Source organism: Serinus canaria, chromosome 9, assembly GCF_022539315.1.
Source record: "Serinus canaria isolate serCan28SL12 chromosome 9, serCan2020, whole genome shotgun sequence".
Lineage (NCBI taxonomy): Eukaryota > Metazoa > Chordata > Aves > Passeriformes > Fringillidae > Serinus > Serinus canaria.
The window spans coordinates 19,421,247-19,448,454 of record NC_066323.1 but is presented as its reverse complement, the minus strand read 5'-3'; the positions used below and the strand labels follow the sequence as shown (position 1 = coordinate 19,448,454).

The following is a 27,208-nucleotide window of genomic DNA, read 5'->3' as shown; positions in this document are numbered from 1 at the left end:
ACTCATTCCTCAGCTATTCTGCAGTACTTAAGCACTCTGTACAACAAGACACCAGACACTACACAAATTGTAAAGGGCAGAAGCTACAAGAACCAGGAAATATTAAGAAATTCCACGAAGGGCAAATTAACTGGAAAAAATGCAGATAGCCTAAAGGAAAGAGGAATTTTATTCCCTGTTCCTTGAAGAATATAGCTATGATGGAAAAGGTGTTGATCCAAGTTCCTGATGAGAAGGAAATGTAAGGCACAAGAGTCACTTTGTGTATTTGTATAAACAAGAAAAGAGGTGTTTGCCATTCTGATTTATTTCAATGCTTTTACACATATAAAATATACTTTAAATACATAAAAACTAGCAAATTGCTTTTAAAAAACACCATCAACTTTGTGAGTGAGCACATAGCTGTGATGCAGGTCTCTGACCTATGGCAAGCTGACTAAAATGTTTGTGGTGCAACACCCCTCATCAGAGCAAGCATGTAGACAGGAGCTCCTTTTCCTCAACTCCCATCCTGCTGACTCAGCTCCAAGTGGGACATGTGGCCTCTCACTCAAGCTCCAATCCCAGCTGGATACAGGCACATTCCCAGTCATAGTTTGGAAGCACATAAGGAAACCAGCATTCCAATTCCACAAGGAACATTATTCCTGGTGCTCAAATCGTCTCACTATCTTTGCACTCTCTTTTTTCAGTTCCTCAATGTGAGCATTTAGGCACTCCAGGATGTGCTGGGATCTCACTTCTTCATCTTCCAGGTATCGTGCAGCAATGGATCCCACAGAAGCTGTAGGCAAGGGGCACTAAAGGGAAACAAAGGGATTATCAGGCATTCCTTCATTCCAAGTTTTGGCCAGAAACACCACTGCTCTGCAAACCACACCACTGAACATGCTCCTACAGGCTTATTTCCATCTTAGTGGGCAGACTAAGCACTCAAGTCTCACACCTGTATTGCAGGTCACGTCCCTCCCAACAGCCAGCAATGATTGCTGCACGAAGCCAACACTGCCAAAAAATCACTACTGAAAACTCAGAGCTAGAGAAGATCACTACAGAATACCAAGGAGTTTGCCCTGGGTGTTGGCGCAACTCAAGGACTACCTCCTGCTCCTTGTCTCCATAAAAATCCCAGTGAGTGGAAGCACCTCAGATTTTGGGTCCAGGGAAGGGAAAGCACTGCCAGACTGGGTTTTTGACCACATACTGCCCACTGGGAATATCTCTGCTTTCTTTCATATACCTCCTCTTCTTCCCCAAAGTAACAGGCTCCTGGTACAATCCCACAGGCAAGCACAGGCCAAACTCCCATTGCAGCTCATGGAACAGCACTTCAGTCCAGCCAGCAATGGTCAACAAACTACTCCAGATTCTTTCCTTTACAGTCAACAACTATTCCTGCTCCTCACATCACTTACCCACAAGTTATTAACTTACAAAAACAACACTGTGAACCAGGCTTAATGTACAAGTTGATGAAGAGAAGCCTCGTGCACAGGGGCTGGCACGTGAAATATTAAGGTTACTAAGGGCCTGCTTTCCATTACAGACAAGTTGTCTCAGTGTCTTGGCAAGAGAAAAGAACTGGTTATTTCCAAATCCTGGAGTCTCGTGGTTTTCAGGTCTTGTCAACAGTCAGGAACAAAGGGAAACAGAAAAGGCTACAGACAACAAGCAAATCTCTCCCACCCCACTACTGCCTACTGATGAGAGTTCTCCTCTCAGTGCTAAAGGAATTGATTTAAAGACACTGGAGCCGGACCCAGTCAACACCAGGAGAAATAGCTGCATTTTTTTAGAAATCTTATTTCTACCTCTCAGAATAAAAAGGTCCCATTCTCTTCTATTAAACATCAAGCCCTAGAGCTTCTCATACCCTGAAGTGGAACTTTTCACACTTTGGGTCCAGTCTTGCAATCTGAAGAGTTTCCATTTACAATACTGCAGTTCCCTAAGTTCCCAACACTGTTTTCTGGGTATATGCACAAGCTACTTTAGTCTTGAAAAATCAAGACCAATTTTTAGTCATAAACTTCATCAAAGACCTGACAAGCCTCCACTTATCTGTGCATTAGCCTTTGAGCCTCTACTCTGGACTCAGTTGTCACTGCTACCAATCCAAAAACAGAGGAGAAACTGCTCTGAACACTGCTAGGGCAACACATCTGGAACAAGGACAGTGCTCAGCATTTTCCCCTCCCTAAACATGACAAGAAGAAGCGATTCAGTGCAAATTTTCTGTATCTTGGTCAAGTGCTTCAGCAACCGAGCTGAGGTAGGACAGAGAAAGTGCTAACACTGCTCCCGATGAAAAGAGTACCATCAGCAACTGGGAAAAAGAGCAGGCTCCCCTTGTGCAGTGAAGCAGGGATTTCAGGCTTTGTCATCTGCAAGCATAAGCAGCTTTAAGTTCAGTGTGCTGACTGCTGCAGCCTGTTTGAAAAGGGGTAAAACTCACCCTGTGCTTTACAGATGTGCAGCAACCAGCCACCCAGAGACTGTGAAATACTGACATACTCAGCACTCCACATCCACTCTGAGCCTCTACTACAGACCCAAGCCAAAAGCTAAAGCAGAATTCTGAGGGGACACGAGCATGTCCTGGTACACACTGAAGTACAGCACCATGAGCTCCTGGAATTAACTTAGCAAGCACACAAACACAAAGCTCTTCTCCAAGGAGTTCTGAAGAGCCTCTATATGGATCCTCCTGGCCAAGTCTTAACTATCCAGCAGTGGCTTTCCTTCCCTGTTTAACATTTGTTTTACTTAGAGGATCACACACAACATGCAGTTAGGTCATGCAGTCAAATGCCTGTCCCCTTTTGCCAGATAAGAACTCAGCTCTATTTTCAGCTGTTGAGCAGCAAGTAGCTCCTGTACAACTGCTTACCAAAAACACAGATTCTCTGTGATGATTTAAGGCAGGCTGCTTAGATGTTCCATCTGCAAAATCTTTGTTTTCATGCACCCCATGAAGCACAGACTCTGCTCCCAGCCAGGCACGTGACTCCTTGCAGTTCTCGCTGCTGCTCTGGGAGGGTGGCTCACCCGTCTCAGGGCTCACAGTTCCTGTTTCAGCAGCCCCACACCTTTGGGAGTCCCTGTGATGATGTTGAGCAGTCCTGTCAGGCTGGAGATGTGTCCTTCCTGTGTGCTCATCCTGCTTGTGCTGTACTTCCCTGGAAGGCAGGTTTGAGCACAGAACTGAGTTTGTCTCTTAGCAGCTGAACCCCAGCAAAAACTCACACAGAGGCAACAATTAACATAGATGTTACTAAAAACCCTGGCAATCTAAACTTGTTTCCATAGCACTTCCAGACACACATTAAGTCCCTGTGGAATTCTCTCTCTTCTGCTACTGTAGATACCATAACCCACAGCCTGCACATCCTAGCACAGCAACAGAAAGCAACGCAGCTGCCTGGGCCACATCTAATCCTGTCACCAAAAACAGCACAGACTGCTGCTCCAGAGAGAGGCAAAGGCAGACAAAAGGCAAACACTGCTGGCTTTGCAGAACATAATCCAGCTGGGACTCAAAGCTACTGCACTGCTTAAGGCATAAAGGCAGATTCCCAAACAGTCCTTGTGTTCTCCCAGACACATGATGCACTGGAGAGACACCCAGCATGCCATTAAACCTCACACATCCCCTGCTCTCCCCCTCACCCTGAGGAAGCAGCATCCCTGGGGTCACTCACCTGTGCTGTACATGCCTGGGCTCTTTGCCTTGCCCCTGCTGAGCCATGCCCTCAGGTTCACCTGGGCACACCTGTGCAGTGACCCTCAGTTTTGCCCTGGTCTCTGCGAGGTCCTTCCGCAGCTGCTGGTTCTCAGCTATTAATTTCTGGAGCTCAGCAGTGTAGTCTTCCCTGAGGGCTCTCAGGGTGCCATCACCCCCCTAACAGACAAAGAAAGGCAGAAGTCAGAAGTTCTGGTTTGCAAGACACTACAGTCACATCCAGAGCAAAGGCCAGCAAGAGATTCCTTAAGGCATATCCCCTAACCTCATTCTGACTGGCAAAACCTTCAAGACTTTCCTAGGAGAAAATTAATTATATATATGCCTTATTAGGCCTGCATCCAGACTCACTGTGCTGATCTGCCTGGGAAGGTCAGCCTCTCTCACCACTGGATTCCTTTAAAACAGGAAATCATGGACCTAGGATACTTCAGACATTCCTGCCTCTGGCCTTTCTGAAACTCTGAACAACTTGCTTCTTCCCATCATCTTCTTTTTACTAGGCCAGGTGGGTATAATTTCCACTGCTTCTACCCCTGTGACATTCCCACTTGCTTTTTACCAATCCTATTAAACTTACATGCTTAATTAATTCTCATCAGCTCTGTATCTAAGGTCTTTCCAAATGTGCATTAGGACTGCAGGGCCAGGATCCAGCTCCTGCTCCTTGGGGCTGCAGGGCTTTTTTTTTTTAAGGAAGATTTCCTGCTTTGCACACTGCTGGCACATTTTTGGGAACTCACACAGGCAAAAGCCACCAGGCACTTTCCAAGCAGAAAGTAATGTGCCTTAGGTTATTTCAGTTCCAACCCAGCCCTCCAGAAAGCTGTGTTTTTAATCCATCTCACCAGCCACAAGCTTCTGTTCAGCACTTTCTCAGGAACCTGGCACATCTGATAATCACCCCAAACTAATACTAAGAGCTGAGTATTTCCTTCCCACAGATCTAACTGGATAAAACATACTCTCTGACATATTCTCATGAGGTTCTCAGCTGTCTGAATCCAGCCCTTGCCCCCTACAGGGAAGCAGCCAAGTTGAGACAGAACTTGCAAACCAGCCACTTCACAAAATGAGCCAACACATTATTTCTGCCAAGGCTGCATCTCTGCCATGCAGGTTCCTCTTCTCCCTCTGCCTCAGGAGTTTTGGAGGTTTTGTTCAGCTGCAGGAGCCCATGTTGTGGCCCTTTCCAAGAACACTGTCCCAACACATCCAGCCCATATTCCCAGTCTGCATCCCACCCATGGAGAGCAAAGGAGGGCCCTGCTGAATGGCTCCTCACCAGGTGAGAACACCCTCTCCCCCCAAGCATTTCAAGGGCCAGAGCAGTTACAGCTCTAGGGCAGGTCAAAAGGACATCACAGGTTGAGAATCAAAGGTTTGAGGTAAACTGGCTTAAAATGGAAATGTAAGGAAATGTACTAAAAAATGTGGGCCAAAGCCCATAGAGAAGACATGGAAATTATGGCTGCTTCTGCAGTTCTCTTCACCACTCTCTGACTGAACAAATGCTTGATATTTCTGCACCTTATTTCCTCTCAAATTGCCTCTTTCTTGGGTTTTGAGCTCACTGAGCTTTATCCCCCATTTTGAGAGGCCTGGGCAAAGACTCTGACTATTCCCAGGCAGGTACACAAGGCTAGCCCCTTCCCAGCTCCTGGTCCTCAATACCTTCATACCTTCAGCTTACCACACTCTGTTTTTTCCAGAATCTCTGAGAGATGACGGTTTTCCAGCCTCAAAGTTTCCAGCTGGACCAGAATTACCTGAGGAGACAAAGGCAAACAACAAGCTCAGAAAAAGAACACAATGCATGCCCACAACACTCTCCAAGCCTTTTCCACCCTCAAACTCAAGTATTAAGCAAGGTTTGGACTGCTAGTTGTACTGGGACCCTAAAGAGAAGGCAACAAAAAAAACCATACACAGTTTTCAAAGATGTTATCCATCCTGGCCTAGTTAGCATGAGTAATCCCAAAGAATTCTGTGGGACTGTAGGCTGCTGGTTTGAAAAGAAGCAGCAAGACAGATTCAGTGAACATCATCATTAGAAGATTCCTTCAGAAGGTCTCAGCTTTTAAAGACAGAAGGAAACTGCTAATGTAGCTAAAAACCAGGATGATGTTCCCAGCCTTCAGATCCCTTAAACAGATAGCGCAAGAGTCTTGTGCCTTTTTTACCCTGTGCTCCACTGCTTTTCTCTCTGCTCTTTCAATCTCTGCTCTGAGCTGCTGCTCCAGGTCTGAGGTGGAGCCGCTCGCCGTTGCAATGGTGATGTCCCGCTGCTGCAGCTCCTGTGTCAGCCTGCAGATCTCCCTTTTCATCCCCTCCAGCTCACTGCTGTGCATTTGTTCAGCCTGAGAGAGCTGGTCTTTCAGCTGGAGGAAGACATGCACACATCACCCACGAGCTTTTAAAACATGTTTCAGCTAAAAAAGCAAAAGCACTGCACATGGGAATGTGAAATCTCAGTCCTGTTAAACAAAAAGCTCTAACAAACCCTCTGCATGTGCTTGTCCTTCCTGACTGAAAGGCACCTCATCCCAATCCCTTCCCACACCACACACTGCCAACTGGAAAGAAGTTTCATGCCATGAGGTACTTGAGAAAACCCACAATTTATCAAACCAACAGCATCTTCAGCTCATCACTCAACCTCTGTAGCCAAAGCCAGAGAGCCAAAGGTTCACCATGACTGGGGAAGCACAGAACTCTCGGGAAATATAACCCTGCAATTTGCCACTCTGCCTTCCTGAGGTATTCGAAGATACCATTTAAAGATGATAACTTTAAATAGCTCGAGCTGGACTTTTCTTCCAGGAATTAATTTGCCCTAAGTCTTTTGAATCAATATTAGAGTTGAATCAATGTTAGCTCGTAGCAACTAAAGCTTCCCATGGCAAACTTCCACCAGCCAGCTATGCACAGGGTAAAAATACATCTCTTTGTTTTCATAACTCTGTGTGATGACCACTAGTCCCTGGATTACGAGAGAATAATCATTCCCTATTTACTTTCCACATGACATGACAGGCATGATTTTATTTTCAGTCCATTCAATCTCATTTATCTCTTTTCCAGTTTGCTAAGTCCTATTCCATTCAGCTGTTGCTTATATAAAAAAAACCACTCCATCCTTTATGGTCATCTTTTTCCATACCTTATCTTGGTTTATTCAATGTTTTTTGAGGTGGCAGACCTGCACCACATACAATATGCTGGTAGGCACACTGTATATTTATTCAGTGGCACGACAGACCAACAGCAGCATAATTCCTTCCCCAGGACTCCATTCCATTAGTCAGAAATATTAACCACTCAAACACACAGGATTTTTCTGAGAATTACAAGCATTTTAGAAAATTGAACCAGATGATCTCTGCCTACCCATGTAAATACTGTTCACATGGTGATTTATCTCCATGTCACCTCAATGCCTCCCAAGTATGTAAAACAGAAACAGCCTTCATAAATCTCTCCCTCCTCCCCAGCAGCCTGTGGGAGATTCATTTACTGTGTGGCTGTTTAGATGTGTAACCAAGCACACATCTCTGGCAAGATCTGCACCTCTGTATGTTCCGAATAAAGGATGAAAGATTTCCACACAAGTGAGGTTTTTCACTCAGGTTCAATGAGGCTTCCACTCTACCAGGCTCCAGTGAAAGCTCTCACCTGAGCTGATTCAGACCATGATGAAGAGCCAAGCTAGTGGAGGGCTTGCCCCCCTTGGGTGCTCAGAGCTCTGGGTGAGCCCCTCGTGGCAGGTGAGCTGCTCCACTCCTCCCAGACCCTGCCCTCATGTCCAGCTATCAAGCCTGAAACACCCTCCCTTATTCGCACAGGGACCAGGACACATTTGAAGTCCTGCCTCAACTGCGACGGGACATATTACAGCAAACTCACTTCTCTGCTCTTCACCCTGTTTGGAGCCTGTATTAGGCTTAAACTCAGGATTCCAGACCTTAATTTCTTTGCATATTTGCCCCTCCAGCAGTAATTCAAGTATCTCCACAGTGTACAGAAGTACTGGGGGAGGCCCAGGAGATGCTCACAAAGGCAGGTTCAGATACCTGCAAACAGGTGTCCTCTCAACCCTTCCTCTGCCAGGTGTGCTCCTTACCTCCAGCAGATCCCTGCCTGCCAGCAGCCCTGCCCTGGTGCCACTGCTGAGGCACTGGCACACAGGGATCAGCTCACTCCACCAGTGCCATCCCACTCCCCAGGAACAAAACCACATTACCTTTTTAATCTCTGCCCTTGACTCAGTCTGGTCTTCTTCCAGGGACTGCAGTTCTTTGATATTCTCACCCAGCTCCTCGCTCAGCTGCACACACCTGGCATTTGAAGACACCAGGCTGGGTGCCAAATGCAAAAGTATAGATTAGAATAACCCAAGGAGGAGGAAATGGTCAGAGAAACTTTCATCTTCCAGGCAGTCCTTTATGTCCAATACAACAGAAACTGAACTCAGCCTACAAGTCCCTTCCAATCCTCTAGGTTTGTTTTCCAAAATCATTTCACAAGAGATCAGGAAGCTCATCTAACAGATAACAGCTGTTTCTTGCTTGTTTATTTACAAACTAAGATTACAAAATTTATATGTAAACACAAGTCTGAAAACCACAAACTTGGAGAGGAATCACAGAATCACAAAATGCTTTGGGTTGGGAGGGACCCTAAAGCTCAACTCATTCCACCCCCTGCCATGGGCAGGAACAACTTCAACTGGACCAGGTTGCCTCAACCCCCATACAGCCTGGTCTTGAACACCACTATAGACAGGGAGTCCCCAATCTCTCTGGACAGATTTGTTTATAATCCTCACTTCATAGGAAGGTCTGGATCTGGTTCTAACCAGCTGCCTAACAAAGACTCCTTAGCCTATTATGAGTGAAGGTGCTCAGCCTAAGCAAGCTGGAACCCTGAGAACACCCACCATGTGCAGAGAAAGGCAGCCAACCAATTAGCAAAGCAGTCATGATTACACTGCAAAATGAACAGCACTTGATTTCTTTGGCCCTTTGATATTTAAAACAAGCCTACAAAAATCACTGGTTAACTTATGAACACAATTAGGTGCTGTGGTATTATCCAGGACTACTTGCACTTGCAGAGGGAGCAAGCAGAGAGTTACCTGTTCTCAAGACGAGTCACCTCTGACTGCAAGTGCTGTTCCTTCTTCTGGGCAACATCCAGCTGCAGCAGCACCTGCTCCAGCTCCAGGCCTGCAGAGGACAATGGCTTCCCTTGCAAGCGCTCCTCCAGGGCCCTACACAGAAACAGCAGCTTTAATCCAGCAAAGAAACAAGTCTGAGTTCACTGGTACAGGGAACATAACTACTGTTTCCTGGAGCTCTCTGAAAAATAGACAACACTTAAAAGCAGGTGACCACTGTGTGCAGTGTGAGTAAGCAAAGGCAGCAGCTGGATGACAGCCCCTGCTTGAGTTAAGGCTGGTTGAAAAAGATCATTTTACTTTGATGTTGGCCTCCCTGTCAGAGACTAGTAGGTGACCAACACCCAAACCTTCTGACACAGCCACCAGAACCCAACAGCCTCTGCACATTGCCAGGGCAGAAGGGGAAGGCCAACATGATTTTGTCACAGATGTAGTTACCTCACCAAGCCCCAGCCAGTGAGAACTTCCACCTAGGTTAATAAGCATGTTATCAAACCCTGAAAGGCCTTCAGCACTTGGCTGAAAATGCCTGGGAGAAACACCCTCAAAAGCCCTGCACTGCCTCCAGAAACCCAGCTGAGGAAAGTGGATTCCCTCCATGCTCTTCACTGATTATCTGCTAATTCCAAAAGCAATGCAAATTGAAAAATGCTGCAAGGCAGCACAGTGCTTGTGATAAACTACAGTGCACTATGTTAAATACAACCGATACAGATCCAGCTGCAAGAAAATGCTCTTCCTCAAGAGAATCTGAGGAAGGTTCTCTTCCTCAGTAAGAGAACCTGGAACACAGATCTGGATTGAAGAGCCAAAGTACTAGCAAGGCACAGATGCTACCTGATGAGGAGTTCTTTTGTGTGAAGAGTTTCAGTCATCCTGTCCAGCTGTTTCTGTAACTGTTCCTGGTGCAGTTTCGAGCTGCTAATGAAATCTTCTTGAGACTGCAAGGTGGCTCTCAGTTCCATCTTCTCATCCTGCAGCACCTGCACAGGAGGCAGAAGGAATGACTGCTGCAAGATGGACCAAACCAGTTTGTTGCAACGTGATGAGAGGTTGATCGGACTATTTTAGGACCATTGGAAATACTGCAGAGCAGCACATACCTACAAAGTCAATTTTGATGGCGATCAGGAACTTTACAAAGGCTCTAGAAAGAGACAAAAACTCCAGGATGAAAAGTCTTCCCACCACTTCAGACCCTGTTTCTTAAGAGCTCCTCCACTGACCTCTAACATTTTCTTGGACTGCTTTAATTCCTCTTGAACTCTGTGCTGATCTTCCAGAATGATGCGATTGTCCTCACTGAGGTCATCCACCCTCATGCTGAGCCTCTCCACCTCCAGCTCATTGGCACTGATGGTGTCCTTGGCCCTCTCCAGCCTGCTGGTCAAGTGCTGGATTTCTGAGCGGCTCGCCAGCTCCACTGAGTCCAGGATCTGCTTCCGATTGGCCAGCTGGGTCTGCAACAGCAAGCACCTGCTAGAGCTAAACTGCAAAAACACCGAAGTTCTACCAAAGCTAAATTCAACACAGCTACTGCTTTCTTGGTGTCATGAGCCACATTCTCATTCTCAACAATTCCTTCCAGGGAATTAGGGAGAGTATTGTTCCAGGGTTACATGATGGATAAAACTTTCCAAGCAAACAGAATAAGTAAAAAAATAAAATTAAAAAAGAGGGGCCCCTTTGATTCCAAAAGCAGTTCAAAGAGAATCTGGGAAATGAGAATCTCAAATCACTCCAGCTGCCCGAGTATGATTTGTTTAAGAACAAAGCCTCCTGCTATTTTTTGCTCATGAGCTCAAGGATAGACCAGGACTAATGGCTGCAGGTAAGAAAGTTTGTAAACCAAACAGGGCAGAGATTACCCAACCATTAATTCCACACCAGGACAAGAAGCAGCTCAGGGTGCACAACTGCAAAACCACAACCACCAAACAGCCCCAAAACAAGCTAGTTGTAACAGCCAATTTGCTTTGCTCTCTGCAGTAAATACCTGGTTCCAGCAGCCTGGGGGAGTGCTCACTTTGAATTTTGCAGTGTTCTAATGGCAGACAAAAAAGTTACAAGGAATGTATGAGTAGCAGACAATATCTGCTCTATAATTTATAGGCACAATACTTTATTTCATAGCATTTCTTTCCACACAGCTAGCTGGTGAAATTTAACAAGCCAGCTCTCACATAAACTTCTAGGAACATTCACTTCATGTAGTCCCTTATTGTATAAAATCTTTGCATTTTTAAAGGCTCAAACAAAATATCTGAGCAGTCCTATACTCCCAGTTTCAAAGAGTAGCAATGCCTGCCAGCTTCAGAAGCATCACATGGCTTGATTTACACAAACTGTAAGAACTGCTCATTTGCAAGGCTATGGTATAGTTTTTATTACAGCTTTTTATTATTATTTAAATAGTCATGACAGAAAAGGCAATCAAGAGGGCCAAGAGTTTAAAGCAGAGCCTTTCTTCACCCAAGAAGCCAGAGTATCAGACTGCCTGAACATTTATTTCTGCATTAAGAAAACATTTAAGCTATGTCTTATTTCCAGCCACACAACATCCAGGCCAGCAGAGAATTCCAGGATTTTAGGAAAGGCTGACTTTAACCTGACTTTGCAGGTGTTCCAGAAGGTGATCTGTACTGGGGAAAATTCCAGGCTTCCCTAAGCTGCTATGGAAGAGCTGTGGAGACCAGATGAAAGAAGAGAGAGGGGAAGTACTCCATGGTCATGGATCACAGCTTGATCTTGTGCTAGAAAGACAACTAAGCACATGAAATGTACAGAAACATCCATGGCAAAAAATTTAGCACTTCCATGCTGGGCTTTTCAAAGCAATTGAGGATTCAGGCAGTCTCTTCACAGTACCTGTGCACCTAAGGCACTTAAGCTGCTTTGGGAAAACCTCCCCAGCCTCCTGGTTTTCTGCTGCACAATAAGACGAGTTCCTCTATGCCCCAGTGTCCCAGCCTGAGCTCCAAGGACACATCTGTTCCCAAACAATTGAGCTATCAACGACACACAGACAGCAGAGCAGCAAGACCTTCTGCTCAAGGACTCTCTCTGCATTTGTAGATCTCCTGGTGTCAGCCTCTCACAAAGCCCCTGTCAGAGCCAGCTTCAATCCTGTCATCACAGTCTCCCTCCTTGCAGGAGCTTCCACTCAAGAGCAACTCAGGAGCCCATTAAGGCAAAGTCCCCAGCAAGAGCTTCTTATCAGTGTCTGCTGTGATTGTGTCTGTGTGACTTCACAGCTGTGCTCTAGGTCAATTCATCTTGCTCTGCTGCAGCACCACTAATTCACTGAGCCATCAGCTTTGTAGAACAGCAGCCCCACTACTTCTTGCCTTTGAGAGACCTAAAAAAAAGAGTGGGGGGCTGAAAACTGCTGCTGCTTCAGTATTTTATGGAAGTCTCTGCTGTAGGGGAAGACTGTTTTCCAACAGTACCCTCTGAGCTGGACCCACAAGGTACATATTTACCTACTGGCAGGTAAACAGCTTTCAAGTAGACAACATGATGTAACACATTTTAAAGAGTCATATGCTGTGGTCTCTGCCTCTCAGAGAAATCCGCATCCCACTCTCTTCTCTGCTAACCAGAGTGATGGCAGGGAGAGCTGCACAAGGTTTATCTAATCTCTGATGACAGACTCCTGATCTTTTTTCCATACAACACTCGTCCAAACAAACCTTATTCCATCAGAACATTAAAAGTCACTTCAATGGCAATCTGAACTGGATGGGAGCCTGAGAGATTTTATTAGCCTCTCCCTCCCTGCCACAAACAAAGCAGAAACTTCCAGCACATGTTAATTGTACCTGCATGAGCTCAGAGTGCTCCGCCAGAGCCTTGCGCTGCGCCTCCAGCGATGCCACCTGCTGCTGGTACTGCAGGCGCTGCTTCTCCCAGTCAAGTGATTTTTGACGGAACTCCTGCAAGGACAGCAGGGGTGGGTGGCTTGGAGCAGTACATCCCACTCCAGTTCACATCCACGTTTGCCTTCTCTCCCCACTCCTCACACCTTTCCCCCAGCAGGGAAACCATTAGCCAGTCACCTGATGCAGCAGCTCAGCAGTGCAGAGCCCTCACACACCGTGCTCGCTGCATTTCTTCCCCACCCGAGGTAAAGCTCACAAATGTTAAGTGCCAAAACATTCATGGCTGATTTCATGGGTTTGCTGTTAGGGGTTTAACAATTCAGACTGGCTTTAGCTTCCAAAACATGCTGCTACTGAAATCACCAAGATGACAAGAATTAAGTACAGAATTTGACTGCTAATCTCTGCTCCAGAAATTAGGCACTACATCAGTCAGATGTGTGTTGTTACCACATCTCTCAGGAGGAGAAAACTGAGTGGGGTTGAGCTCAGCAGAGCAGAAAGATTAGAAGATGAGACAGCATTGAGAAGAAGTTTGACATGTAGCTCCCTCCTCCTCAAAGAAATAAGAATATAACCTCCCCACACTGGAATTCATTCCATTCACATAATTGGTTACTCTTCAAGCACCTCCTTCCTTTTATTTAGTCTAAGGGTAAGAACAGCATTAAGGTTCATGCAGTGCAGTCAGAGGCCCCAACACATGAAACTGCCTTTATCACACATGCAGTTGAGAAGAGCTGCACCTGGAGAGTGGATGGGCAGTGCTCCTTAAGCAGGACTTACAGTCCACTTCCTAGTGGACTGTTCAGTCACCAGTGAAGCCCAGTAAGGCAGTTAATACATACAAGCTGGTCAGCACTTGCTTTTTCATCATGTACCTCCAGCTTCCTGGTCAGTCGGCTCAATTCAAACTTGTCCTCCTCTTGTCCTTTGTTAGCTTCTCCTCTGCTTCTTGTTTTTTTCTTCTGCAGCTTCTCATAGCTCCTCCTCAGCCGGGACAACTGCAGAATACAGCGAAAGAGAGAGCTTTGCTCAAGGCCCCAAGGCAAGAATTAAACAGCCCTTTGAAAGAAGACACACAAACAATGCCCTCATCAAGGCCACACAGCTCCCAAGTGAAGGCTTCTATTTGGATAATGAGTCTTTTATTCCAACAGCACAGCAAAACACACGAGTTGTATGAGAGTAGCAAGATACCACTGAAGTCATGACATCAGCAGCTTTAACTAAAGCTCTGTCTTACCATAATTAAAGCATGACTGAAATATTGATCAGATGGAGGTTTGCAGGCAGCTGTCAATGCAGCAAGAGCACAGCATCCCCCTCTCTACAGGTGGTTCCCAGCCCCAGGAAGAGCCAGCAGCACCTGTGGCTGATCTGCTCACCCACAGGAGCACACCCACCACACCACACACGAGTAAATCTTGTGTGATCAAAATACATTTGTGCAGCTCAGGTGGGAACTGGAACTCTCCTGCTTAGTGGGAGAAGGAAGGTTTGAGAATTGCCATTACCCATAATATCAACACCACTTCATCTGTCATTTTCTGCTTAGATACACTGTGTATTTCACAATGAGTGGAGAATGCCAACAGAAAATATCACTCCTACGCCTGCTGCTAGGATGCTGAAGTTGTATCAGAAGCAGGAATGAGGAAAAAACTCTTGACATTTAAATGACCCTCCGTGCAAATAATCACTTGCAACTAGCAGAAAATTTTTCATATGATGAGCTCCCCCCTACTTAACTATTAAATCAAAGGCTTCCAAATAGCCACATGAATTTGAAAAGCCATCACTGCTGTTTTACTGATGGACAAAGCTAAGCCCATGGATGAACAGAAGGACCATGAGAAGAAAAAATATCTGATTCAAGACCTGATGCAGTTTGGTGTGTCCAGTGGGAACAGACAGATGTTCAGGCTTAGAGATAATACCAACATCTTTTGCCAAACATATCAGGAGATAAGAGGTTTATACTTTCAACATTCTCAGTAAGTTAGACACTGTACCTGTAATTGCACTGGAAATGGTGGTAAACAGAGACAGAAATAATTTCCCCAAACAGTACTAAGAACAGAAGACTGAGGAATATTGGAGCTCAATGTCATCAGCATTAATACTGTGTAGGTAAAAAACCCACAAACTGCAATTTAGGCCACAACACACAGGCTGTATTTCAGCCATAGCAATTTAGGCTGATCTGCCAATGTACCTCAGCTTTGCTCTGCAGCTTATCCACAATTCCAGTGAGAACACCCAGCGAATGAAGCCTGTTAGTCACATGGAATAGTGAGGTGTTTTTAAATGAGAAAAGATGCCTTCTGTCATCAGAGCAGAGACTACCAAATTAATTTCACTTATGGCTTACAGTGAGCAGGAACTAGGCCCAGCCCTCCAGAGAAAACAGGTCAGTGCTCTATGAGCTGCTCATGCCAGTTCACTCCCTGCTACTGGCAAGTGCAGACAGGCAAGGAGTTCAGGCATAAATCTGGAATGCTGTTATACCACCTGCAGGACAGGTATCACCTTGCACTGAGCAAGAGGCTTTGAGATTGAAGCTCTGATATTACTGTCAAACAGCATTTTCTACATACACTTGATTTTTATAAAAGGTATTAAGACTAATATTCCTTGAGAGCACAAAATCCCTACTAAAGTCATCACTGTTAACAAAGGCAAAAAGATGAGACCACACACCACCGTTATTTCCTGATCTCACAATAGCCAGGCCAGTTACATCTCCACCCTTTTTTAATTTCAGAAATGCTGGAAGAGCAAACTGCTGCTGCCTGTACCTGTGGCAGCTCCAGAACCAGCACTGTGGTGACTGGGATGGGCAAACACAGGACATTCTTACAGTTAACTTCTTCAAATGTCCAACATATGAAAACATTTCTATTCCAACAGCTCTCTGTCTGTCACCAAGTTCCTTCAAATCACAAAAAACAGGCAAATTGAGCCATACAAATGTCTCTTTATCTATGCTCAATCCTCTTTTTTCTAAGCACACAAACACTAATAGAGTGGGCAGTTTGAAAACCACAGCATTGAGACAAAAACAATGACACAAAGTAATTGATCCATCAGCAACTGGGAACTAGAAACCAAACTTCTCTTTTTGCAACTCACCTCCTCCTGGAATTTCTTCAGCTGCTGCTCATACTCTCTAACCATGTCCTGCTTGGATTTTTCCACCTCCTCAACCTGGCGACGCAGCACGCCAACCTGAAAAAAGGGATAAAAAGCAAATAAATACAACAGAAGTAGGCTTTTTTGCCAGTAGATACATGGATATTTCAGTGGGGGCCCTCATTATGAAATAGATGGAGGCTGTGCCTAAATCTTTGGCAGGCTGGGGCCACAACTGTTTCTGTTGTGGTTTCTTGTTTTGAGTCAGTTTCTGGATTTCACTCCTGGGGACAAAGCTGACATATTTGGTTTGAGCCAAAAGCCTACTTCTATCCAGTATTTTCATCAAATTCTTCACAAACACACATTATGATTTCAAGCTACCTACCAAGAGAAAAGTTGGCCATGTCATCATCTTACTATGCTTAAAGAAATGAGAGAATCCTAATAGCAAGGAAAAAGTAAGAAAAGGGGTGGTGAAGCTCACAGAAGACTTCCCTGACACTGATTCAACTGCTTCTGTGACTCATTTTTCTCCCTTTTTTTTTCCTCCCATCTTTTTCCCAACCACAACCTGAGTGGTCACAAGCCAACAAATTAAAATTAAAAGAAACCCACAGAAAATTCATATGACTAAACCAAGCATGAATATACTCCAGCAGTGACTTCAAACACACTTTACAGTTCAGTTTGAAATCCATGTTTGCTTTTGGTGGTAAGAGACATTTCAAGTGTCTTGAGAAAACATAATTGATAATAACAACAATAACCTATATGACAAAAATCATCATTCTTGCAAATGAAAATCCTGTGGCTCAACTGTACCTTATGGTCCACATCCTGCACAAAAACTTCACTTGCTAATAATTTTCCACCAATACAGATTTTTTTTTTTTTTGCACTTCCCTCAGGCTTTCATTTAAAGATCACAAAACCAGAGCTCTGTAAAATAGCCCATGGAGAGTTTCCCAGCAATATCTTGGTGTAGCTCAGAGTAGGAAATGGTTTTCTTGGTGTAGTTTATATAGTAGGAAATGGGTTTTGTCTACCAATGACTGCAGGTTGCTGGGCTGTCCATTACTGCTGTAGCCAGAACCAGTGCCTCTGGGCTCTCTCTAATAACTCTAACAGTTCAATATGTGGACTTCCACCAACCCTAGGGGAGTGGATCACTTGACCTGGATTGAGTTATGACCCAGACACCTTGTTCCAACAGGTCCTTTAAAAATTCTATTCCTGATTTCCTGATTCTAACAGGTAAAACACACTGCTGACTCCAACCAAAAAATAGTAATGAAACCAAGGTACCTCCTTTTGTTTTTCCTGCAGAGCTGCCTTGGCAGAGGAAAGTTCCTGCTCCCGAGCACTCAGACAAGCTTCCAAAGCCTGTGTCTGCCCTTCCCATTCGGATTTCTTGTGAGCCACCATGATGTCTATCTGCTTCATCAGCTCCTGCAGCTCAGCCTCACAGGAGGTCAAGAACCCACCACTGGAGGGGAGAGAGCCTGGAGTTAAAGCAGGTCCCACCCAACACGTTCAGTGTCCCAAACCAACAAAGGCAGCAGAACTGACTGGCACCAAGGCACCAACTCTGCACACACAGTGCTTTGAACTCTCATCAAATGAGCTCACATAGAATAGAATCACAGAATCATTAAGGTCAGAAAAGACCTGCAAGATCATCAAGTCCAACCTTTTACCCAATACTATCCATGCTCACTAAACCACATCGCACTTGGGCATTCAGCCTTTTGCCTTGGGTACTAGGCATTACGTAAGTAAACCAAAGCGTGTTTAATTCATATTTTGTATTGCCTTAACTGCTCTCCAGGCAGTGGCATTTTATAGCAGGTTTCAGTCACCAGAGGAATCTTACAGCCAAGCGATGAGCTCCCAAAAACAGAAGTTTATCACAAATGCAGACAAACCCTGAAGCAGAGGGGGTTGGATGACAACATGATAATGAAGAATCAAACCCTCACAATCCATCGGGGAGCACAAGCTCCCTAGCGATGCCCAGATTTCTAATTTGGTGCAGTAATTATTGAAGCCAATTCAAGTAACTCCTCTAAAACTTCCCAGCTGCCAAGACAGGGACAATATTAAGGTTTGCCAGACACAGCCCTAGAGGGTGGTGAACTCCATAATGATCTCTACCCCTTTAATTTGCCTGTCAAAGGGAAGAACTGAAAAGAAATGGAAATCAATAGGTTAAGGGATGGAAATTTCTCTGTTCCCCCAGGGCATATGCACACTTCATTACTTGGCACTTTTTCTATAGGAAAAGAAATACTTCTTAAAGGAGCCAAAATCAGTCACATTTGAAGTTCACCCTGTCCTGTGAGTTAACCAAAAATTAGCAGCTATTATGCAGAGCAGGAACATTTCCTTCACAGCATCTGCTAATATGTAGCAAATTCTAAACTCGATTTCTGCAACCAGCTCTCTAAAGAAGATACAGTATCAAATAAATTTGTGTCACATTCTCAAGGATGACTAGGAAAATGGCATCAGTGACTTTTGCTTCACGGTTGTTTAACACATAAAGCATTTTGTTCTGTTATTGTCACTACAGTCTCTCTCGGGGATTGAAAAGTCTAGAGACTCTCACCTCAGACAGAGCATTAAGGATTCACTCAGAGCTGAGTGGGACTCTGCAGTTTCAACACAAGCAGGAAATAATCAGATGTTTTCAGTGAAATCAGATAACAAAGTCACATCTCATTAACCTTGCAAGGCTGTTACAAAATAAATATTTATTCACAACTCTATTTACTACTGCTCCTGATGTTGGACAGTAAGAATAGTTTACACTAACAACCGAGAAAAAAAGAGGCTGAGGTTTTCAGGAAGATGTACAACTAAATTTCTGACCATTAAGACTATAAGCAGGGATTAGTGCACAGCCAGCTCCCCCAGTGACTTCACTTCTGCAGCAGCTGAAGGCCACTGCACACTTACACCAGAGGATTTATTCTGAGTAAGAGGCAAGATTAATACTTAAATCATTTGGAATGACTGCTGTGTACAGTTGCATACATACCTCCCTCGCCCACTTCTTTGCATTCCTTCCAGCAAAGCCTCCATCACTAAATGCTGGTGGCTTCAGTACAAGGGAAGTACAGGAAAGCAGTGGTCACCCATGGCAATGCACAAACCAGGCTGCTTCTCCATCCAACTGCAGGAAGAGTGGAAGCCCACAAAGCAAAGAAGTCAAAAACATACAAGGAGCATGCAATTACAGGAGAGGAAAACAATGGCACCTTCATAAACTTACAGCCAAATAGAGGAAAACAGGTTTTTCTACCAGAAAAATATACCCAATGCTATCATCCAGCACTACCAAATTGCAGTGGTATAATCACGTGATCTAATAAATCCAGAGAGGAGCAATGAGAATCTGCACTTGTGTGAACTCAACACAGGGGGACTGGCAGATCTCCTGGGAGCACCAGCCTGTGGAGAAACAGGAACATTTGGGCTCCAAAGGGGCCAGCCCAAGATCCACCTCTGACAGGGAAGTTTGTCACTTCAGAAAGAAAACACCAGCAAGTAGCAGTAAGAATTCATCTATAAATTACATATTTTCCAGGCCTCTGTTACAGACTAGGTTAAAGAGACCATGCAGTTTATCACCACACTCAGAACATACTGGTTGCTCATACAGTTGTGGGAATTTTAGGAAAACACAAACTCCTTAAAATTTCCTCTTAAATTATGAAAATAAGTTGGACAGCTTTACAGTAGCAGTACATAGCTTCAGTTATAAATTACACCTTTTAAGTAACAAACACCCAAAGAAATTTCACATTTTGGTGAAAGTGAGAAGGGTTTACATTAAAACCAAAAATGGGGAATTAGAAGTTGCCATGAAACCACAGCCAAGAAGCCAGAATTTATTTCAATATCTCCTTCAGGAAACTGCATCTAACACAAAAATGGTTAAACTTGTCCAGAGCTACTAGCACAAACTTCTGTTTCCAAAATCTACACACCCTCCAAGTACAGAAGATGGATCCTTCCGCCATCTTTCCTCTAACATTAATATGGCATTATTAGGCAATCAGCAAAAGGGGAGCAGGTCACAGCAAGGGAAACGTTCCCAAATGCAAGCTCAGCTTTGCTCTCTTTCCCAAAGAATCTTCTATTATGCTCCTACAGCACCTCAAAACACAATTCAGGGATTAAAACCTGTCCTTGGGAGCTGTGTTTTAAACCACAAGCATATAAAAATGCACAGAAAAAAATCCTATCCCTATTCTGACAGTGTTTTGTCTGTCTTTGGTCCTGTTTGTGCTTAGCAAAACTCAATCAGTATGCAGAACATCTTCGTGGTTCTGCTGAGGGCAGGGTGCTGAGGAGAGCAGATGAGCAGATCCTCTGAGCTGCTGACAGCATTCCAAGAGCTCTCCAGGTGGCAACAGTAGACATTAGACAGCAGCAGCTCTCCTCTTTCATTCTAATCACACCTACACAGAATCAATTTTCAGTGGGCAGAGGGATGAGGAGACAGACAGCACAGAATTCCAGAACAGTTTGGGCTGGAAGGGATCTTAAAGCCATCTCATGCCTGGCACCTTTCACTATGCCAGGCTGCTCCAAGCCCTGTCCAACCCAGCCTTGGACAGCCATGGAAGGGACAGCCACAGCTTCTCTGTGCCTCTGCCTTACCACCCTCACAGCCTGCCAGCTTTGCTGACTTTGCTGGCATACCCAGATTTTGGGGAAAAGCCTTAAATTCAGACACCTCTAAGCACTTTTACGTTACATAAGGTTTGCTGACTTACTATTAAATTCTGGCCTCTCATGCTTACAAGCAGCAATGTGCAAGTTACAGGCACCTGAGTAAAGACCCACTTCAATAACTACAGCTGAATCAAGGAGAGCTGGCTGGTCACTTCTGAAAGTGAAAAAATTGAAGTATTTGCAAAAAAAAAAAAAAAAAAAAAAAAAACAAACCACCAAATGCCCAAAACAAGACAACACATTTAAAAATAAACAAGGCTTAGAATCCCAGCTCAAGGCAGAATTGTAGCAGAGTCAAGTGGAGAGAACTTTACAGTACACAGGAGGACTTAAGAATAGTGCCCATGAGACAAGACTGGGATTAGTTCGCATTTAAAAACACAGAAAGATGAGATCTTCAAGCGCTGCTGGAAGCATGCTTACAATGAACACAACAGGAGCAGTAACCTCCCAAAGGCAATACCACAGGCGAGCTCCACTTGCCAGCGGCAGGAATGGCACCTGCGGCAGGAGCCCGGAGCGAACCAGCCCTCGCCAGGGCGAGAGTCCCAGCGTCACTGAGCTTGGAAAAGTGCTCTGAGACCATCAGGTCCAATCTGTGACCGATCCCCACTTTGTCACCCAGCCCAGAGCACCGAGTGCAGCGTCCAGTCTTTCCTTACACACCTCCAGGGATGGGGACGCCACCACCGCCGCCCTGGGCAGGCCCTTCCAAAATCTAATCAGCCCTTCCGTGAAGGAATTCCTCCTAATGTCCGACCCAAACCTGCCCTGCGCAGCTTACGTCTGTGAAGGGGCCGGGGCCAGCGTGCCCGGGCAGTGCTCTCAGTACAGCCCCCGGAGCTGCCTCCGGCAGGCATTCCGCACTGCCGCCGTGCCGAGCTGCTCCCGGCCGGAGCCTCCCCGCTGGCCGAGCCCTTACAGAGCCTGCCCCGCACCTGCCCGGGGCCCTTCCAGCGCCGCGCCCGGGGGAGCAGGCCTGAACCCCCGGGCCGAGCTCCGCTCCGGGATGCCCGACACCCCAGCTCTGGCTGCCTGGCTAGCCGACCGCCCTCCTCCCTTCCTTCCTTGTTTCCTTCCTTCCTGCCTGACCTCCTTGCTTCCTTCCCTTCCTCCTTCCCGCCTTCCCCACCCTAGCGGCGGGCACGGCCCGGCCCAGCGGCGGCAGTGTTGCGCATGCGCTGGGGCGGCGCCTGCGCAGCGCCGGCCCCGGAGATGGGCAGGGTAGGGCGGGCTGGGGAGCGCGGGTACAGCGGGGGGACACTGCGGACACACGGGAGGCCACTGAGCCGCGGTGGCCGGGAGAGGCAGGGAGCGCAGCGCGCCGTGGCTCGGATGCGCTCAGCCCCGTGCCCATCGCCGCCCACATCGCCGCTCCGGCAACCGGCGAGTGCCAGGCCTGGCAAGTGCCAGTTCTCCCATCATACCCGCCAGGATCGAGCTGCCTGCTGCTGATCTCCCGCAGGGGGACACCGGCCCAAGGCCTGGGGTGGCCCTTCAAGGAGGGCAGAGTACAATTAAACACTCTGGAGTAATTATAGGAACTGGGGGTGAAAGATAGGTTCTCGTTTTGCTTCTGTTTCACCGGTTTCCCGGACTTCAGGTTCGGGCAGAATTCTGGGTACCTTGAAGTCCTTTGTTGTGACTCTCCCAGACATGTGAAGGAGTCGGTAAGGCACGGCACTGGTCAGGGGCTGTAAGCCAGCAGTCAGCAAAGGGTTCTGGGCAGTTCTAGGTGCTCAGACTCACTCAAATTAGACTTCTAAAAGTCAGTCAGTAGATATAAACACACGTAAATATAATCAGTAATAACCAGATGGTTTTATATATTCATCTCTGATGCATATCAATCTGCAATTCACTTTGATAGAGTTCTCTTCAGATGAAGTTGTTCTCTGTAGTTATAACCCCTTTTTGAGTGGATTAGGGAAATCAAGGTATTTCTTTTAAGTTTAAACTTCATATGGATTGCATCAAAACTGGAGCATAGTCCCAGACTGCAGCTCCTTGGCTGGGGATGTTGTTAAAACAGCATCTGCTTTCTGTCACAGATTTAGCTGCTCTCCCCCGCTGTGACGATGGACAGCGAGGTGCAGAGGGATGGCAGGATCCTGGATCTGATCGATGATGCGTGGAGGGAAGATAAATTGCCCTACGAGGACGTGGCCATCCCTCTGGTAGGTGAATTGCTACTTATCAATCTGAGTTAAGGCTGCTGCGTCCATCACAGTCCCTTCCAAGGAAAGCCACAGAGTGTTGCTCGTGGTGCGGTTAATTTGTACAAGAGGCTCCTGGATCTGACTCCTTCCTTGCCCTATATGACAGTCATTCCTTAATGCATGAGAACATGGATGCTTCTGTCCCCTGAGCAGCTCCTGATTTTTCTCAGAACTGTAGTGCCCTTCCCATTGCACTGTCCTGGGTTTGGCATCAGGGAGAAGTAGAATCATCCTTTCTCTCTGCATCCCTTTTTTGTTCCTGGTGTTTGAGGTACTTTCCAGGTTGGTTTGGATAGCAGAGGATCAGTGTCACACTGACAGTTCCAGTCTTGGTTACACTTTATTTCCATTTCCTGCAATGCCATTAAAAGAAATTGAGACATTTTCATACATGTTTCAAAGCAGTCTTTCCAAGATACAGTGTTGTTGTTGGCAGTTCAGGACAGCAGTGAAGGACTGAGAGGTGCAGCAAGACTCTTGCCTGTGGCACTGTGCCCAAGGCATGACACCTCTCCTTTCATCCAGGGTACAGCTGCAAGACTGGAGAGGGGCAGCAAGGGAAAAGCTACTGCTGATCCCACAGAGCCTAGAGCTAAAGCTTCAGATCTCCCACATTGACACCTTTCCTTGGCTATTTTGAAAGTTTGAGGGAAGTTAGGGGTAGCTGAGGATTTTCCCTTCCCTTTTTCTCTCTGGTACACAAGCTTTACCCCAGCTAGCACAGATAAAGGAACCATGGAGATTGTGAGGTGCTGGTTTCTTTCAGCAGAAAGACATTTCCAAATTTGTGACATGGTTCAAGCTTTAGCCCTGCCACCACTGGCTTTTCAGAGAGAGCGAGGAGCAGCTGCCCAACTCAAAATCCATATGTCCAGCACATATTTTCCTGCCAAGAGTTGGGCTTGAGGGAAGCATCTTGCAGAAGCATAATTCTCAGCTAAAAGAGACCAAACCCTCCTTTGCTTGAGATCACCTTTATTAAGCAAGCTGAGTATCATAAACAGGTTCTTTGTTGACTATTGCCTTCACCCTGAGTCCAGATATTCCTGTTTATTCCCTCAGAGCCATCTCACGATGGCTTACAGTCACATACAGATAACAGCCTCAGAGAAGGAAGCCTCTCCAACTACCAACAGAAAGAAAGGTCTGGCTGTGGATATAAAGATCCCCAGAGATGGGATTGGCTCTCGTCACAGAAAAACCAGCATGAATTCACAGGGGACTTACTCAGGGACATTGCAAAGGAGCAACAAGAATGGCTGTGAAAGTGGTATTTAGGCCTGTCCTGAGAGTCTGCTCCAGTGCTCACTCAAGACATTTCTGGGAACTCAAATGGCTTTCGAATTATTCATTGTTTTCAAAGCTGAAATACTTTATTTAGCTCCTGCTGGCATTTCCAGAGGTCTAGAACTCTGAATTCCTGCCCAAATGGTATCTGGCAGAATCGCACACACTCAGTGTGACTACACCATTACAGCAAGACAGAGAACAAATAATAGAAGGAAAGAAAATGAAATCTCAGTTAAGCTTTCCTTCCCCTTACTGTAGCTTGAGCAGCTCTGTGGCACACCTGGCAGGAGGTTTTGGCTTCTGCTGTTGATCCAGCACAGCTACACCTGAGTCCAGCATGCAGACAGGAAGGCCTTCTCACCTGCCATAGGAAAGTTACATTTTATAGAACCAGTTGTCTGCAGTGTTTCTATTCTTGGCAACAGCAGAAGCAGCACATTGCAAACAAACAATGGAATAATTGCATTGTACTGTTATTTACTTACTTTGCATTTGCTGTATATTCTCTCTCACTGCCTCTGCAGTTTGAGTGTATAGCAAGGCCCCAGGGTCCTGGAAAACAATTTACCTTTCAGATGAAGCACCACATTCAAATGAAAAGAATACTGTTCATGATGGGGCTCAGCAATATTTTTAAGTGGATCAGTATGTATGATATTTATTGTTCAGATGCACCCTCTGGTCTCGTTTGTGGGGTTTTGTATCTATCCATACAAATCATAATAACCTGCTGCTTGCAGGAAGTGTATTACACGTGGAATGCATTCTACCTGTGTTTTGTTCTCAGAATGAGCTCCCTGAACCAGAGCAAGACAACGGTGGCACTACTGAGTCTGTGAAAGAGCAAGAAATGAAGTGGACAGATTTGGCTCTCCAGTATCTCCATGAAAACGTTCCACCCACGGGAAATTAGTGAATCGGTGGGATTTCATACAGTGGATGCATAAATGCAGCATAAAAATATTTTTTGGCTGACCATTGCTGTCATAAGCTGCCCTAAGGAAGAAACAACATTTCTGAAACTTTCAGATTCCAACAGTGGTTCTGCTCACAGTGAAGAGTTTAAAATGCTTCTTTCTTGAATGTGAAATAGCAGAGGTTCTGACATCTCAGAGCCAAGTGCAAAATGTTCCATGCTTATAAGATTATTTCATGTTTTCTGTTAATTTGTTCTTAAGCTGGTGCCAATTCTGATCTTAAATGTTTTCTACATATGATTAAAAAGTTTTTACTGTCTCAAATTGCAATTGATTTCAAAGCTCACAGTGGGATTATTGTCTAGAGTTCAGTGTACAAAACCCAAATAGCTGTGAGTTGTTGCCATCTTTAACAAGTGTGTGGCTGAGGCAGGATGTGTGGGGCAGATGTGAAAGGTTGGTCAGCAGAATCAAGAGCAGGGAGTAACCTATAAGCACTTGAATTCCTGCTCTCAGGATCTGATGGTGGTGGTGGACAGCATTTCCAGTGCTAACATCCTGGGAATGTTTGCCAATATGTACAGTGAACAGACAGTCTAATTTATGCTTAAATGGTGGTTACTCAAAATCGTGGTGTTCCAAGGGATGGTTGAGAGTTCCAAGGAAGAATCTGCCAGTCCCACTGTAGGGCCTCTTGACGTGCAAACCACTTGGATGAGCAACCTCAGATGGGAAATTAAAATTTTAGAAAAGTGATGGGGAAAAGAAATGAGGAGGGCTTAGCTTCAGGCAACAAATTGTTACCTCTTTTTGTATTGAGATGAAAGGCAAAGCCCTCAAAGACCTTGTTTTATCTCTGATTCTCAGATGCCTTTTGCAACAGGTAAAAGCCTTCTGTTCTTCATGTTTCACTGTTGGACCAATTCCGTCTCACCATTGGCAGAACTTCTTGCTAAGGGAAAATATTTTGACAGAGTTTAGGATTACTGGTAGAGGTGAGAAAGGAGCTGGAAGGAAAACAATGTTTAAATTATATTCTTTTGTCAGTGCAACAGAAGAAGCACTGTCCTGGAGCTTCCAGATCCAGAAATGTTATTTGGTGTCTTTTTTCAGAGATTATCATCTTCAAAATAACAAGCCCCAACTTTTGCCTGGGTGATTATCAAATGGGATCACAGCATGGTACATGTTCAGTGAGACTCAGATTGCTTAGCTGCTTGAGGCTGAAGAGCTCAAGGTGCTTGTGAAAGAACCATGCTGGACACATGCTCTGCCTCAAGTGTGATTCATGCCAGCACCAGTGGAGCAGCACACACTTGTCTGAAGGAAGAGGAACTGCAGACATCAGGAAGAGTTAAGGATTAACCTGAGAATTAGCTAAGTCAAAAAGCTTAATAAGTACAGCATGGACCAAAGAACTAGCTATGCCACTGGGAGCTCTTATAGTTCAGCTCCTCACTGGATTATCACCAAGGGAAAGAAAGCAGAGCCTGGGCTTAATCAGATATTTCTAATCCACCCCACATTCCCTTTCCCTGGCCTATGTTAAAATAATTTGCAAAGAAAACGCCAAGCAAAACTACCACACTACTTCTATCCAGCAGCCATCCCTGCTCCCTCCCTTCTCATCCCTTTACAAACTCCCCACCACTCTCATTTTCCCAATTTTGCCACTATACCTTCCAGCTCCAATTTCAGACTTCCTTTCCTGCCCCTGACATCTGTCTTTCCTTGGCAATCTCCTTCCTCCCATCCCGAAAAAAAAAAGCCTTCCTTACTTGAATTAGAGCTGAATTTATGAGGTTCCAGCAGGTCTGTTAGAAAATGTGGGAATGCCAGTTCTATGTGTGTTATCCAAGACAGCAGTTGCTTGGGAGCCCACTGGAGAGCCAGACACCTTGAAGTGGTACTTTCCCTTTGTCACGACACAGTGCTGTGCACCTGTCTCCTGCCTGAGGTGGTGACAGGATTTGTAGAAGGGAATCTGGAGCATGGCACTCAGGAGAGCAGGAAGGACATGGGAGATATTAGGGATCATCATGAACTCTCCAAAGGCAGGGCCCTGTGAAACCAAGCACCAGCCCCACCCAGAT

The 27,208-nt window shown here is 45.6% G+C and overlaps 2 protein-coding genes and 1 long non-coding RNA gene across 9 annotated transcripts; 1 reads left to right on the top strand and 2 right to left on the bottom strand.

The window, feature by feature from the left end:
* Positions 1 to 289: 289 nt before the first annotated feature.
* On the bottom strand, positions 290 to 21,861 carry CEP63 (centrosomal protein 63). 5 transcript variants are annotated; one of them, XM_018913140.3, is made up of 16 exons: positions 21,782 to 21,861; positions 18,987 to 19,121; positions 17,252 to 17,432; positions 15,944 to 16,039; positions 13,690 to 13,812; positions 12,749 to 12,862; positions 10,924 to 10,971; positions 10,154 to 10,387; positions 9,765 to 9,910; positions 8,883 to 9,017; positions 7,989 to 8,103; positions 5,929 to 6,126; positions 5,428 to 5,514; positions 3,705 to 3,904; positions 2,894 to 3,182; positions 290 to 803 (listed from the first exon to the last, which is right to left on the bottom strand). In XM_018913140.3, exons 2-16 carry the CDS (start codon positions 19,028 to 19,030, stop codon positions 645 to 647), a joined length of 2,169 nt encoding a protein of 722 aa, XP_018768685.1. In that variant the 5' UTR covers positions 19,031 to 19,121; positions 21,782 to 21,861; the 3' UTR covers positions 290 to 644. The 5 variants fall into 5 exon arrangements, with proteins under 5 accessions (XP_018768685.1, XP_018768690.1, XP_018768683.1 ...); XM_018913145.3 differs by having other exon boundaries at positions 21,113 to 21,847; XM_018913138.3 differs by having other exon boundaries at positions 21,356 to 21,847.
* ANAPC13 (anaphase promoting complex subunit 13) lies at positions 21,859 to 25,449 on the top strand. 3 transcript variants are annotated; one of them, XM_009089273.4, is made up of 3 exons: positions 21,859 to 21,913; positions 22,741 to 22,866; positions 24,986 to 25,449. In XM_009089273.4, the coding sequence occupies exons 2-3, from the start codon at positions 22,768 to 22,770 to the stop codon at positions 25,109 to 25,111; spliced, it is 225 nt and encodes a 74-aa protein (XP_009087521.1). In that variant the 5' UTR covers positions 21,859 to 21,913; positions 22,741 to 22,767; the 3' UTR covers positions 25,112 to 25,449. The 3 variants fall into 3 exon arrangements, with proteins under 3 accessions (XP_009087521.1, XP_018768695.1, XP_018768696.1); XM_018913150.3 differs by lacking the exon at positions 21,859 to 21,913 and adding an exon at positions 21,929 to 22,091; XM_018913151.3 differs by lacking the exon at positions 21,859 to 21,913 and adding an exon at positions 22,147 to 22,359.
* On the bottom strand, positions 22,874 to 27,137 carry LOC127059901 (uncharacterized). The gene is made up of 4 exons (XR_007778247.1): positions 26,894 to 27,137; positions 25,920 to 26,067; positions 24,684 to 24,750; positions 22,874 to 24,559 (listed from the first exon to the last, which is right to left on the bottom strand). It is a non-coding gene; the product is annotated as an uncharacterized LOC127059901 (long non-coding RNA).
* Between the last annotated feature and the right edge of the window lie 71 nt (positions 27,138 to 27,208).